General features: G+C 43.4%; 1 protein-coding gene across 1 annotated transcript in view; it reads right to left on the reverse strand.

Annotated features, from left to right (window-relative positions):
* mtx1b (metaxin 1b) overlaps positions 1-13,026 on the reverse strand; it is a 29,422-nt gene extending 16,396 nt beyond the window's left edge. Inside the window, exon 1 of the mRNA XM_060820564.1 lies at positions 12,929-13,026. Within this exon, the coding sequence (XP_060676547.1) occupies positions 12,929-13,009 (81 nt within the window). The 5' untranslated portion in view covers positions 13,010-13,026. The remainder of the gene's footprint in view (positions 1-12,928) is intronic.
* Positions 13,027-15,284: the final 2,258 nt, after the last annotated feature.

Here is a 15,284-nt window from a genome sequence, read left to right on the forward strand (position 1 = left end):
ACTCCCTCCTGGGTATCTGTTAGTATTTATATAAACCACCCTCCCCCAAGTGTGTAACTCCCTCCCGGGTTTCTGTTAATATTTATATAAACCCCCACAGTGTGTAACTCCCTCCCGGGTATCTGTTAGTATTTATATAAACCACCCTCCCCCAAGTGTGTAACTCCCTCCCGGGTATCTGTTATTATTTATATAAACCCCCACAGACTGAAACTCCCTCCCGGGTATCTGTTATTATTTATATAAACCACCCTCCCCCAAGTGTGTAACTCTCTCCCGAGTTTCTGTTATTATTTATATAAAGCCCCCCAGTCTGTAACGCCCTCCCGGGTATCTGTTATTAATTATATAAACTCTCCCCAGTGTGAAACTCCCTCCCGGGTTTCTGTTATTATTTATATAAACACCCCCACCAGTCTGAAACTTCCTCCCGGGTATCTGTTATTATTTATATAAACTACCCCCAGTGTCTAACTCCCTCCCGGGTATCTGTTATTATTTATATAAACCCCCACAGTCTGTAACTCCCTCCCGGGTGTCTGTTATTATTTATATAAACCCCCCCAGTCTGTAACTCCCTCCCGGGTTTCTGTTATTATTTATATAAACCCCCACAGTCTGTAACTCCCTCCCGGGTATCTGTTATTATTTATATAAACCCCCCCAGTCTGTAACTCCCTCCCGGGTTTCTGTTATTATTTATTTCAACCCCACAGTCTGTAACTCCCTCCCAGGTTTCTGTTATTATTTATATAAACCCCCCCAGTCTGTAACTCTCTCCCGGGTATCTGTTATTATTTACATAAACCCCCCCCAGTGTGTAACTCCCTCCCAGGTATCTGTTATTATTTATATAAACCCCCCCCAGTGTGCAACTCCCTCCCGGGTATCTGTTATTATTTATATAAACCCCCACAGTGTGTAACTCCCTCCCGGGTATCTTTTATTATTTATATAAAAACCCCCAGTCTGTAACTCCCTCCCGGGTATCTGTTATTATTTATATAAACCCCACAGTGTGTAACTCCCTCCCGGGTATCTGTTATTATTTATATAAACCCCCCCAATATGTAACTCCCTCCCGGGTATCTGTTATTATTTATATAAACCACCCCCCTCCAAGTGTGTAATTCCATCCCGGGTATCTGTTATTATTTACATAAACCCCCCCCAGTGTGTAACTCCCTCCCGGGTATCTGCTATTATTTATATAAACCCCCACAGTCTGTACCTCCCTCCCGGGTATCTGTTATTATTTATATAAAACCCCCCAGTCTGTAACTCCCTCCCAGGTATCTGTTATTATTTATATAAACCCCCACATTGTGTAACTCCCTCCCGGGTATCTGTTATTATTTATATAAACCCCCCCAATATGTAACTCCCTCCCGGGTATCTGTTATTATTTATATAAACCACCCCCCAGTGTGTAACTCCCTCCCGGGTATCTGTTATTATTTATATAAACCCCCACAGTCTGTAACTCCCTCCCGGGTATCTATTATTATTTATATAAACCCCAACAGTGTGTAACTCCCTCCTGGGTATCTGTTATTATTTATACAAAACCCCCCAGTCCGTAACTCCCTCCCGGGTATCTGTTATTTTTTTGTAAAAAAACCCACAGTCTGTAACTCACTCCCGGGTTTCTGTTATTATTTGCATAAACCCCCCCAGTCTGTAACACCCTCCCAGGTATCTGTTATTATTTATATGAACCCCCCCCCTCCGATTGTGTAACTCCATCCCGGGTATCTGTTATTATTTATATAAACCCCCCCCAGTGTGTAACTCCCTCCCGGGTATCTGTTATTATTTATATAAACGCCCCCCCCTCCAAGTGTGTAACTCCCTCCCAGGTATCGGTTATTATTTATTAAATACCCCCGCCCCCCCCAAGTCTGTAACCCCCTCCCAGGTATCTGTTATTATTTATATAAACCCCCACAGTCTGTAACTCCCTCCCAGGTATCTGTTATTATTTATATAAACCCCCACAGTCTGTAACTCCCTCCCGGGTATCTGTTATTATTTATATAAACCCCCACAGTCTGTAACTCCCTCCCGGGTATCTGTTATTATTTATATAAAACCCCCACCCCTCCAGGTGTGTAACTCCCTCCCAGGTATCTGTTATTATTTATATAAAACCCCCCAGTCTGTAACTCCCTCCCGGGTATCTGTTATTATTTATATAAACCCCCCCAGTGTGTAACTCGCTCCCGGGTATCTGTTATTATTTATATAAACCCCTACAGTCTGTAACTCCCTCCCGGGTATCTGTTATTATTTATATAAACCCCCCCAATATGTAACTCCCTCCCGGGTTTCTGTTATTATTTATATAAAGCCCCCCCCCAGTCTGTAACACCCTCCCGGGTGTCTGTTTTTATTTATATAAACCCCCAGAGTGTCTAACTCCCTCCCGGGTATCTGTTATTATTTATATAAACCCCCACAGTCTGTAACTCCCTCCCGGGTATCTGTTATTATTTAAATAAAACCCCCCAGTGTGTAACTCCCGCCCGGGTATCTGTTATTATTTATATAAACCCCCCCAATATGTAACTCCCTCCCGGGTATCTATTATTATTTATATAAACCCCCACAGTCTGTAACTCCCTCCCGGGTATCTGTTATTATTTATATAAACCACCCTCCCCCAAGTGTGTAACTCTCTCCCGAGTTTCTGTTATTATTTATATAAAGCCCCCCAGTCTGTAACGCCCTCCCGGGTATCTGTTATTAATTATATAAACCCCCCCCAGTGTGAAACTCCCTCCCGGGTATCTGTTATTATTTATATAAACTACCCCCAGTGTCTAACTCCCTCCCGGGTATCTGTTATTATTTATATAAACCCCCCCAGTGTGTAACTCCCGCCCGGGTGTCTGTTATTATTTATATAAACCCCGACAGTCTGTAACTCCCTCCCGGGTATCTGTTATTATTTATATAAACCCCCCCAGTGTGTAACTCCCTCCCGGGTATCTGTTATTATTTATATAAACCCCCACAGTGTGTAACTCCCTCCCGGGTATCTTTTATTATTTATATAAACCCCCACAGTGTGTAACTCCCTCCCGGGTATCTGTTATTATTTATATAAACCCCCCCGATATGTAACTCCCTCCCGGGTATCTGTTATTATTTATATAAACCACCCCCCCTCCAAGTGTGTAACTCCATCCCGGGTATCTGTTAATATTTATATAAACCCCCCCCAGTGTGTAACTCCCTCCCAGGTATCGGTTATTATTTATGTAACCCACCCCAGTCTGTAACTCCCTCCCAGGTTTCTGTTATTGTTTATTAAAAACCCCCGCACCCCCCAAGTCTGTAACTCCCTCCCGGGTATCTGTTATTATTTATATAAACCCCCAGTCTGTAACTCCCTCCCAGGTATCTGTTATTATTTATCTAAACCCCCACAGTCTGTAACTCCCTCCCGGGTATCTGTTATTATTTATATAAACCCCCCACCCCTCCAAGTGTGTAACTCCCTCCCAGGTATCTGTTATTATTTATATAAATCCCCCCAGTCTGTAACTCCCTCCCGGGTATCTATTATTATTTATATAAACCCCCACAGTGTGTAACTCCCTCCCGGGTATCTTTTATTATTTATATAAACCCCCCCGATATGTACCTCCCTCCCGGGTATCTGTTATTATTTATATAAACCACCCCCCCTCCAAGTGTGTAAATCCATCCCGGGTATCTGTTAATATTTATATAAACCCCCCCCAGTGTGTAACTCCCTCCCAGGTATCGGTTATTATTTATGTAACCCACCCCAGTCTGTAACTCCCTCCCAGGTTTCTGTTGTTGTGTATTAAAAACCCCCACCCCCCCCCAAGTCTGTAACTCCCTCCCGGGTATCTGTTATTATTATTATAAACCCCCACAGTCTGTAACTCCCTCCCAGGTATCTGTTATTATTTATATAAACCCCCACAGTCTGTAACTCCCTCCCAGGTATCTGTTATTATTTATATAAACCCCCACAGTGTGTAACTCCCTCCCAGGTATCTGTTATTATTTATATAAACCCCCCCAATATGTAACTCCCTCCCGGGTTTCTGTTATTATTCATATAAACCCCCACAGTGTGTAACCCTCTCCTGGGTATCTGTTATTATTTATATAAAACCCCCCAGTGTGTAACTCCCGCCCGGGTATCTGTTATTATTTATATAAACCACCCCAGTGTGTAACTCGCTCCCGGGTATCTGTTATTATTTATATAAACCCCTACAGTCTGTAACTCCCTCCCGGGTATCTGTTATTATTTATATAAACCCCCCCAATATGTAACTCCCTCCCGGGTTTCTGTTATTATTCATATAAACCCCCACAGTCTGTAACTCCCTCCCGGGTATGTGTTATTATTTATATAAACTCCCCCAGTGTGTAACTCCCTCCCGAGTTTCTGTTATTATTTATATAAATCCCCCCCAGTCTGTAACGCCCTCCCGGGTATCTATTATTATTAATAGAAACCCTCCCCAGTGTGAAACTCCCTCCCGGGTTTCTGTTATTATTTATATAAACCCCCCCCTAAGTCTGAAACTTCCTCCCGGGTATCTGTTATTATTTATATAAACCCCCACAGTCTGTAACTCCCTCCCGGGTATCTGTTATTATTTATATAAACCCCCCCAGTGTGTAACTCCCTCCCGGGTGTCTGTTATTATTTATATAAACCCCCACAGTCTGTAACTCTCTCCCGGGTATCTGTTATTATTTACATAAACCCCCCCAGTGTGTAACTCCCTCCCAGGTATCTGTTATTATTTATATAAACCCCCCCAGTGTGTAACTCCCTCCCGGGTATCTGTTATTATTTATATAAACCCCCACAGTGTGTAACTCCGTCCCGGGTATCTTTTATTATTTATATAAACCCCCCCAGTCTGTAACTCCCTCCCGGGTATCTGTTATTATTTATATAAACCCCCACAGTGTGTAACTCCCTCCCGGGTATCTGTTATTATTTATATAAACCCCCACAGTGTGTAACTCCCTCCCGTGTATCTGTTATTATTTATATAAACCCCCCCAATATGTAACTCCCTCCCAGGTATCTGTTATTATTTATATAAACCCCCACAGTGTGTAACTCCCTCCCGGGTATCTGTTATTATTTATATAAACCCCCCCAGTGTGTAACTCGCTCCCGGGTATCTGTTATTATTTATCTAAACCCCCACAGTCTGTAACTCCCCCCCGGGTATCTGTTATTATTTATAGAAACCCCCCCAGTGTGTAACTCGCTCCCGGGTATCTGTTATTATTTATATAAACCCCTACAGTCTGTAACTCCCTCCCGGGTATCTGTTATTATTTATATAAACCCCCCCAATATGTAACTCCCTCCCAGGTTTCTGTTATTATTCATATAAACCCCCACAGTCTGTAACTCCCTCCCGGGTATGTGTTATTATTTATATAAACTCCCCCAGTGTGTAACTCCCTCCCGAGTTTCTGTTATTATTTATATAAATCCCCCCCAGTCTGTAACGCCCTCCCGGGTATCTATTATTATTAATAGAAACCCTCCCCAGTGTGAAACTCCCTCCCGGGTTTCTGTTATTATTTATATAAACCCCCCCACCCAAGTCTGAAACTTCCTCCCGGGTATCTGTTATTATTTATATAAACCCCCACAGTCTGTAACTCCCTCCCGGGTATCTGTTATTATTTATATAAATCCCCCCAGTGTGTAACTCCCTCCCGGGTGTCTGTTATTATTTATATAAACCCCCCCAGTCTGTAACTCCCTCCCGGGTTTCTGTTATTATTTATATAAACCCCCCCAGTCTGTAACTCTCTCCCGGGTATCTGTTATTATTTACATAAACCCCCCCAGTGTGTAACTCCCTCCCAGGTATCTGTTATTATTTATATAAACCCCCACAGTGTGTAACTCCGTCCCGGGTATCTTTTATTATTTATATAAACCCCCCCAGTGTGTAACTCCCTCCCAGGTATCTGTTATTATTTATATAAAACCCCCCAGTCTGTAACTCCCTCCCGGGTATCTGTTATTATTTATATAAACCCCCACAGTGTGTAACTCCCTCCCGGGTATCTGTTATTATTTATATAAACCCCCACAGTGTGTAACTCCCTCCCGGGTATCTGTTATTATTTATATAAAACCCCCCAGTCTATAACTCCCTCCCGGGTATCTATTATTATTTATAGAAACCCCCACAGTGTGTAACCCTCTCCTGGGTATCTGTTATTATTTATATAAAACCCCCCAGTGTGTAACTCCCGCCCGGGTATCTGTTATTATTTATATAAACCCCCCCAGTGTGTAACTCGCTCCCGGGTATCTGTTATTATTTATATAAACCCCTACAGTCTGTAACTCCCTCCCGGGTATCTGTTATTATTTATATAAACCCCCCCCAATATGTAACTCCCTCCCGGGTTTCTGTTATTATTCATATAAACCCCCACAGTCTGTAACTCCCTCCCGGGTATCTGTTATTATTTATATAAACTCCCCCAGTGTGTAACTCCCTCCCGGGTATCTGTTATTATTTATATAAACTCCCCCAATATGTAAGGCCCTCACGGGTTTCTGTTATTATTTATATAAACCCCCACAGTGTGTAACTCCCTCCTGGGTATCTGTTATTATTTATATAAACCCCCACAGTCTGTAACTCCCTCCCGGGTATCTGTTATTATTTATATAAACCCCCCACAGTGTGTAACTCCCTCCCGGGTATCTGTTATTATTTATATAAACCACCCTCCCCCAGTGTGTAACTCTCTCCCGAGTTTCTGTTATTATTTATATAAACCCCCCCCAGTCTGTAACTCCCTCCCGGGTATCTGTTATTATTTATATAAACCCCCCCCAGTGTGTAACTCCCTCCCGGGTATCTATTATTATTTATATAAACCCCCACAGTGTGTAACTCCGTCCCGGGTATCTGTGATTATTTATATAAACCCCCACAGTGTGTAACTCCCTCCCAGGTTTCTGTTATTATTTATTTAAACCCCCCCACCTCCCCCAAGTCTGTAACTCCCTCCTGGGTATCTGTTATTATTTATATAAACTCCCCCAGTGTGTAACTCCCTCCTGGGTATCTGGTATTATTTATATAAACCCCCACAGTCTGTAACTCCCTCCCGAGTATCTATTATTATTTATCTAAACCCCCACAGTCTGTAACTCCCTCCCGGGTATCTGTTATTATTTATATAAACCCCCCACCCCTCCAAGTGTGTAACTCCCTCCCAGGTATCTGTTATTATTTATATAAATCCCCCCAGTCTGTAACTCCCTCCCGGGTATCTATTATTATTTATATAAACCCCCACAGTGTGTACCTCCCTCCCGGGTATCTATTATTATTTATATAAACCCCCACAGTGTGTACCTCCCTCCCGGGTATCTGTTATTATTTATATAAACCACCCCCCCTCCAAGTGTGTAAATCCATCCCGGGTATCTGTTAATATTTATATAAACCCCCCCCAGTGTGTAACTCCCTCCCAGGTATCGGTTATTATTTATGTAACCCACCCCAGTCTGTAACTCCCTCCCAGGTTTCTGTTGTTGTGTATTAAAAACCCCCACCCCCCCCAAGTCTGTAACTCCCTCCCGGGTATCTGTTATTATTATTATAAACCCCCACAGTCTGTAACTCCCTCCCAGGTATCTGTTATTATTTATATAAACCCCCACAGTCTGTAACTCCCTCCCAGGTATCTGTTATTATTTATATAAACCCCCACAGTGTGTAACTCCCTCCCAGGTATCTGTTATTATTTATATAAACCCCCACAGTGTGTAACTCCCTCCCAGGTATCTGTTATTATTTATCTAAACCCCCACAGTCTGTAACTCCCCCCCCGGGTATCTGTTATTATTTATATAAACCCCCCACCCCTCCAAGTGTGTAACTCCCTCCCAGGTATCTGTTATTATTTATATGAAACCCCCCAGTCTGTAAGTCCCTCCCGGGTATCTGTTATTATTTATATAAACCCCTACAGTCTGTAACTCCCTCCCGGGTATCTGTTATTATTTATATAAACCCCCCCAATATGTAACTCCCTCCCGGGTTTCTGTTATTATTCATATAAACCCCCACAGTCTGTAACTCCCTCCCGGGTATATGTTATTATTTATATAAACTCCCCCAGTCTGTAACGCCCTCCCGGGTATCTATTATTATTAATAGAAACCCTCCCCAGTGTGAAACTCCCTCCCGGGTTTCTGTTATTATTTATATAAACCCCCCCCTAAGTCTGAAACTTCCTCCCGGGTATCTGTTATTATTTATATAAACCCCCACAGTCTGTAACTCCCTCCCGGGTATCTGTTATTATTTATATAAACCCCCCCAGTGTGTAACTCCCTCCCGGGTGTCTGTTATTATTTATATAAACCCCCACAGTCTGTAACTCTCTCCCGGGTATCTGTTATTATTTACATAAACCCCCCCAGTGTGTAACTCCCTCCCAGGTATCTGTTATTATTTATATAAACCCCCCCAGTGTGTAACTCCCTCCCGGGTATCTGTTATTATTTATATAAACCCCCACAATGTGTAACTCCGTCCCGGGTATCATTTATTATTTATATAAACCCCCCCAGTGTGTAACTCCCTCCCAGGTATCTGTTATTATTTATATAAAAACCCCCAGTCTGTAACTCCCTCCCGGGTATCTGTTATTATTTATATAAACCCCCACAGTGTGTAACTCCCTCCCGGGTATCTGTTATTATTTATATAAACCCCCACAGTGTGTAACTCCCTCCCGTGTATCTGTTATTATTTATATAAACCCCCCCAATATGTAACTCCCTCCCAGGTATCTGTTATTATTTATATAAACCCCCACAGTGTGTAACTCCCTCCCAGGTATCTGTGATTATTTATATAAACCCCCCCAGTGTGTAACTCGCTCCCGGGTATCTGTTATTATTTATCTAAACCCCCACAGTCTGTAACTCCCCCCCGGGTATCTATTATTATTTATAGAAACCCCCCCAGTGTGTAACTCGCTCCCGGGTATCTGTTATTATTTATATAAACCCCTACAGTCTGTAACTCCCTCCCGGGTATCTGTTATTATTTATATAAACCCCCCCAATATGTAACTCCCTCCCAGGTTTCTGTTATTATTCATATAAACCCCCACAGTCTGTAACTCCCTCCCGAGTTTCTGTTATTATTTATATAAATCCCCCCCAGTCTGTAACGCCCTCCCGGGTATCTATTATTATTAATAGAAACCCTCCCCAGTGTGAAACTCCCTCCCGGGTTTCTGTTATTATTTATATAAACCCCCCCACCCAAGTCTGAAACTTCCTCCCGGGTATCTGTTATTATTTATATAAACCCCCACAGTCTGTAACTCCCTCCCGGGTATCTGTTATTATTTATATAAATCCCCCCAGTGTGTAACTCCCTCCCGGGTGTCTGTTATTATTTATATAAACCCCCCCAGTCTGTAACTCTCTCCCGGGTATCTGTTATTATTTACATAAACCCCCCCAGTGTGTAACTCCCTCCCAGGTATCTGTTATTATTTATATAAACCCCCCCAGTGTGTAACTCCCTCCCGGGTATCTGTTATTATTTATATAAACCCCCACAGTGTGTAACTCCCTCCCGTGTGTCTGTTATTATTTATATAAACCCCCCCAATATGTAACTCCCTCCCGGGTATCTGTTATTATTTATATAAACCCCAACAGTGTGTAACTCCCTCCTGGGTATCTGTTATTATTTATATAAAACCCCCCAGTCCGTAACTCCCTCCCGGGTATCTGTTATTATTTATCTAAACCCCCCCAAGTGTGTAACTCCCTCCCAGGTATCTGTTATTATTTATATAAACCCTCATAGTCTGTATCTCCCTCCCGGGTATCTGTTATTATTTATATAAACCCCCACAGTCTGTAACTCCATCCCAGGTATCGGTTATTATTGATGTAACCCACCCCAGTCTGTAACTCCCTCCCGGGTATCTGTTATTATTTATATAAAACCCCCCAGTCTATAACTCCCTCCCGGGTATCTATTATTATTTATAGAAACCCCACAGTGTGTAACCCTCTCCTGGGTATCTGTTATTATTTATATAAAACCCCCCAGTGTGTAACTCCCGCCCGGGTATCTGTTATTATTTATATAAACCCCCCCAGTGTGTAACTCGCTCCCGGGTATCTGTTATTATTTATATAAACCCCTACAGTCTGTAACTCCCTCCCGGGTATCTGTTATTATTTATATAAACCCCCCCAATATGTAACTCCCTCCCGGGTTTCTGTTATTATTCATATAAACCCCCACAGTCTGTAACTCCCTCCCGGGTATCTGTTATTATTTATATAAACTCCCCCAGTGTGTAACTCCCTCCCGGGTATCTGTTATTATTTATATAAACTCCCCCAATATGTAAGGCCCTCACGGGTTTCTGTTATTATTTATATAAACCCCCACAGTGTGTAACTCCCTCCTGGGTATCTGTTATTATTTATATAAACCCCCACAGTCTGTAACTCCCTCCCGGGTATCTATTATTATTTATATAAACCCCCACAGTCTGTAACTCCCTCCCGGGTATCTGTTATTATTTATATAAACCACCCTCCCCCAGTGTGTAACTCTCTCCCGAGTTTCTGTTATTATTTATATAAACCCCCCCCAGTCTGTAACTCCCTCCCGGGTATCTATTATTATTTATAGAAACCCCACCCCAGTGTGAAACTTCCTCCCGGGTATCTGTTATTATTTATATAAACCCCCCCCAGTGTGTAACTCCCTCCCGGGTATCTGTTATTATTTATATAAACCCCCCCCAGTGTGTAACTCCCTCCCGGGTATCTATTATTATTTATATAAACCCCCACAGTGTGTAACTCCCTCCCAGGTTTCTGTTATTATTTATTTAAACCCCCCCACCTCCCCCAAGTCTGTAACTCCCTCCTGGGTATCTGTTATTATTTATATAAACCCCCCCAGTGTGTAACTCCCTCCCGGGTATGTTATTATTTATATAAAAAACCCCCAGTCCGTAACTCCCTCCCGGGTATCTGTTATTATTTATATAAACTCCCCCAGTGTGTAACTCCCTCCCGGGTATCTGTTATTATTTATATAAACTCCCCCAATATGTAAGGCCCTCACGGGTTTCTGTTATTATTTATATAAACCCCCACAGTGTGTAACTCCCTCCTGGGTATCTGTTATTATTTATATAAACCCCCACAGTCTGTAACTCCCTCCCGAGTATCTATTATTATTTATATAAACCCCCACAGTCTGTAACTCCCTCCCGGGTATCTGTTATTATTTATATAAACCCCCCACAGTGTGTAACTCCCTCCCGGGTATCTGTTATTATTTATATAAACCACCCTCCCCCAGTGTGTAACTCTCTCCCGAGTTTCTGTTATTATTTATATAAACCCCCCCAGTCTGTAACTCCCTCCCGGGTATCTATTATTATTTATAGAAACCCCACCCCAGTGTGAAACTTCCTCCCGGGTATCTGTTATTATTTATATAAACCCCCCCCAGTGTGTAACTCCCTCCCGGGTATCTGTTATTATTTATATAAACCCCCCCCAGTGTGTAACTCCCTCCCGGGTATGTTATTATTTATATAAAAAACCCCCAGTCCGTAACTCCCTCCCGGGTATCTGTTATTATTTATCTAAACCCCCACAGTGTGTAACTCCCTCCCGGGTATCTGTGATTATTTATATAAACCCCCACAGTGTGTAACTCCCTCCCAGGTTTCTGTTATTATTTATTTAAACCCCCCCCCCCTCCCCCAAGTCTGTAACTCCCTCCTGGGTATCTGTTATTATTTATATAAACCCCCCCAGTGTCTAACTCCCTTTCGGGTATCTGTTATTATTTATAAAAAAAACCCACAGTCTGTAACTCCCTCCCGGGTATCTGTTATTATTTATATAAACCCCCACCCTCCCCCCCAAGTGTGTAACTCCCTCCCGGGTATCTGTTATTATTTATATAAACCCCCACAGTCTGTAACTCCCTCCCGGGTATCTGTTATTATTTATATAAACCCCCACAGTCTGTAACTCCCTCCCGGGTATCTGTTATTATTTATATAAACCCCCACCCTCCCCCCCAAGTGTGTAACTCCCTCCCGGGTATCTGTTATTATTTATATAAACCCCCACAGTCTGTCACTCCCTCCCGGGTATCTGTTATTATTTATATAAACCCCCACAGTCTGTAACTCCCTCCCGGGTATCTGTTATTATTTATATAAACCCCCACCCTCCCCCCCAAGTGTGTAACTCCCTCCCGGGTATCTGTTATTATTTATATAAACCCCCACAGTCTGTCACTCCGTCCCCAAGTCTCCCCCCCCACCCGGGGTGTAACCCCCCGCCTGTCGGCGGTAGACCTCATGGAGACTCGCTGCTCCTGACCATGTGTTGGTTGTCGGATGAGGGTTTGGGAGTGGGGGGTGAGGGATGAGGGGTGTGGGGGGGTGAGTGGGTGGGGTGTGGGGTGTGGGGGGTGAGGTGGGGGTGAGGTGTGAGGGGGTGGGGTGTGGGGTTTGTGGAGGGGGGTGAGGGGGTGGGGTGTGAGGGGGTGGGGTGTGGGGGGGGTGGGGTGTGGGGGGGTGGGGTGTGGGGGGTGAGGTGAGAGGGGGTGAGGTGAGAGGGGGTGGGGTGTGAGGGGGTGGGGTGTGGGGTGTGGGGAGGGGGGTGAGGTGAGAGGGGGTGAGGTGAGAGGGGGTGGGGTGTGAGGGGGTGGGGTGTGGGGTGGGGTGTGGGGGGTGAGGTGAGAGGGGGTGAGGTGAGAGGGGGTGGGGTGTGAGGGGGTGGGGTGTGGGGTGTGGGGAGGGGGGTGAGGTGAGAGGGGTGGGGGTCCCGGGTCCCTGTTCCCCCGCTGACACCCACCAGCACCATCAGGCTCTCCGTGTCTACGGACGGCAGGCCCCAGGCTCCTTTCCAGCAAAACAGCTCCCACGGAGCCGCCATTACCCAGCGGATATGACCCGGCGCTGACCCGGAAACACTCCCCCGTCACCCTCAAGGTCACCTGACACTCACTCTGGGATCACTCACACACTGAGATTTGTCTCTACAACATTCCCCTCGTAATCCTCAACTTATCACAATGTGTCCTCAATATCCTGTGTCTGTGATACTGTATCCTCATTATCCTGTCTCTGTAATACTGTGTCCTCAATATCCTGTGTCTGTGATACTGTATCCTCATTATCCTGTCTCTGTAATACTGTGTCCTCATTATCCTGTGTCTGTGATACTGTATCCTCATTATCCTGTCTCTGTAATACTGTGTCCTCATTATCCTGTGTCTGTGATACTGTATCCTCATTATCCTGTCTCTGTAATACTGTGTCCTCATTATCCTGTGTCTGTGATACTGTATCCTCATTATCCTGTGTCTGTGATACAGTATCCTCATTATCCTGTCTCTGTGATACTGTATCCTCATTATCCTGTCTCTGTAATACTGTGTCCTCATTATCCTGTGTCTGTAATACTGTGTCCTCATTATCCTGTCTCTGTAATACTGTATCCTCATTATCCTGTCTCTGTAATACTGTGTCCTCATTATCCTGTCTCTGTAACACTGTGTCCTCATTATCCTGTGTCTGTAACACTGTGTCCTCATTATCCTGTGTCTGTAATACTGTATCCTCATTATCCTGTGTCTGTAATACTGTATCCTCATTATCCTGTCTCTGTAATACTGTGTCCTCATTATCCTGTCTCTGTAATACTGTATCCTCATTATCCTGTCTCTGTAACACTGTGTCCTCATTATCCTGTGTCTGTAACACTGTGTCCTCATTATCCTGTCTCTGTAATACTGTATCCTCATTATCCTGTCTCTGTGATACTGTGTCCTCATTATCCTGTGTCTGTAATACTGTGTCCTCATTATCCTGTGTCTGTAATACTGTATCCTCATTATCCTGTCTCTGTGATACTGTGTCCTCATTATCCTGTCTCTGTGATACTGTGTCCTCATTATCCTGTGTCTGTAATACTGTGTCCTCATTATCCTGTGTCTGTGATACTGTATCCTCATTATCCTGTGTCTGGAATACTGTGTCCTCATTATCCTGTGTCTGTAATACTGTATCATCATTATCCTGTCTCTGTTATACTGTGTCTTTATTATCCTGTGTCTGTAATACTGTATCCTCATTATCCTATCTCTGTGATACGGTGTCCTCATTATCCCGTGTCTGTAATACTGTGTCCTCATTATCCTGTCTCTGTAATACTGTATCCTCATTATCCTGTGTCTGTAATACTGTATCCTCATTATCCTGTCTCTGTAATACTGTATCCTCATTATCCTGTCTCTGTGATACTGTATCCTCATTATCCTGTGTCTGTAATACTGTATCCTCATTATCCTGCCTCTGTAATACTGTGTCCTCATTATCCTGTCTCTGTGATACTGTGTCTTCATTATCCTGTCTCTGTGATACTGTGTCTTCATTATCCTGTCTCTGTAATACTGTATCCTCATTATCCTGTCTCTGTAATACTGTGTCCTCATTATCCAGTCTCTGTAATACTGTATCCTCATTATCCTGTCTCTGTAATACTGTGTCTTTATTATCCTGTGTCTGTAATACTGTATCCTCATTATCCTGTCTCTGTGATACGGTGTCCTCATTATCCTGTCTCTGTAATACTGTGTCCTCATTATCCTGTGTCTGTGATACTGTGTCCTCATTATCCTGTCTCTGTAATACTGTATCCTCATTATCCTGTCTCTGTGATACTGTATCATCATTATCCTGTGTCTGTGATACTGTGTCTTCATTATCCTGTGTCTCTAATACTGTATCCTCATTATCCTGTCTCTGTAATACTGTGTCTTCATTATCCTGTGTCTGTAATTCTGTATCCTCATTATCCTGTCTCTGTAATACTGTATCCTCATTATCCTGTGTCTGTAATACTGTATCATCATTATCCTGTGTCTGTGATACTGTGTCCTCATTATCCTGTCTCTGTAATACTGTATCCTCATTATCCTGTCTCTGTAATACTGTGTCCTCATTATCCTGTGTCTGTAATACTGTGTCCTCATTATCCTGTGTCTGTAATACTGTATCCTCATTATCTTGTCTCTGTAATACTGTATCCTCATTATCCAGTGTCTGTAACACTGTGTCCTCATTATCCTGTGTCTGTAACACTGTGTCCTCATTATCCTGTCTCTGTGATACTGTGTCCTCATTATCCTGTGTCTGTGATACTGTAT

This window comes from Hemiscyllium ocellatum, chromosome 50 (assembly GCF_020745735.1).
Source record: "Hemiscyllium ocellatum isolate sHemOce1 chromosome 50, sHemOce1.pat.X.cur, whole genome shotgun sequence".
NCBI classification, from domain to species: Eukaryota; Metazoa; Chordata; class Chondrichthyes; order Orectolobiformes; family Hemiscylliidae; genus Hemiscyllium; species Hemiscyllium ocellatum.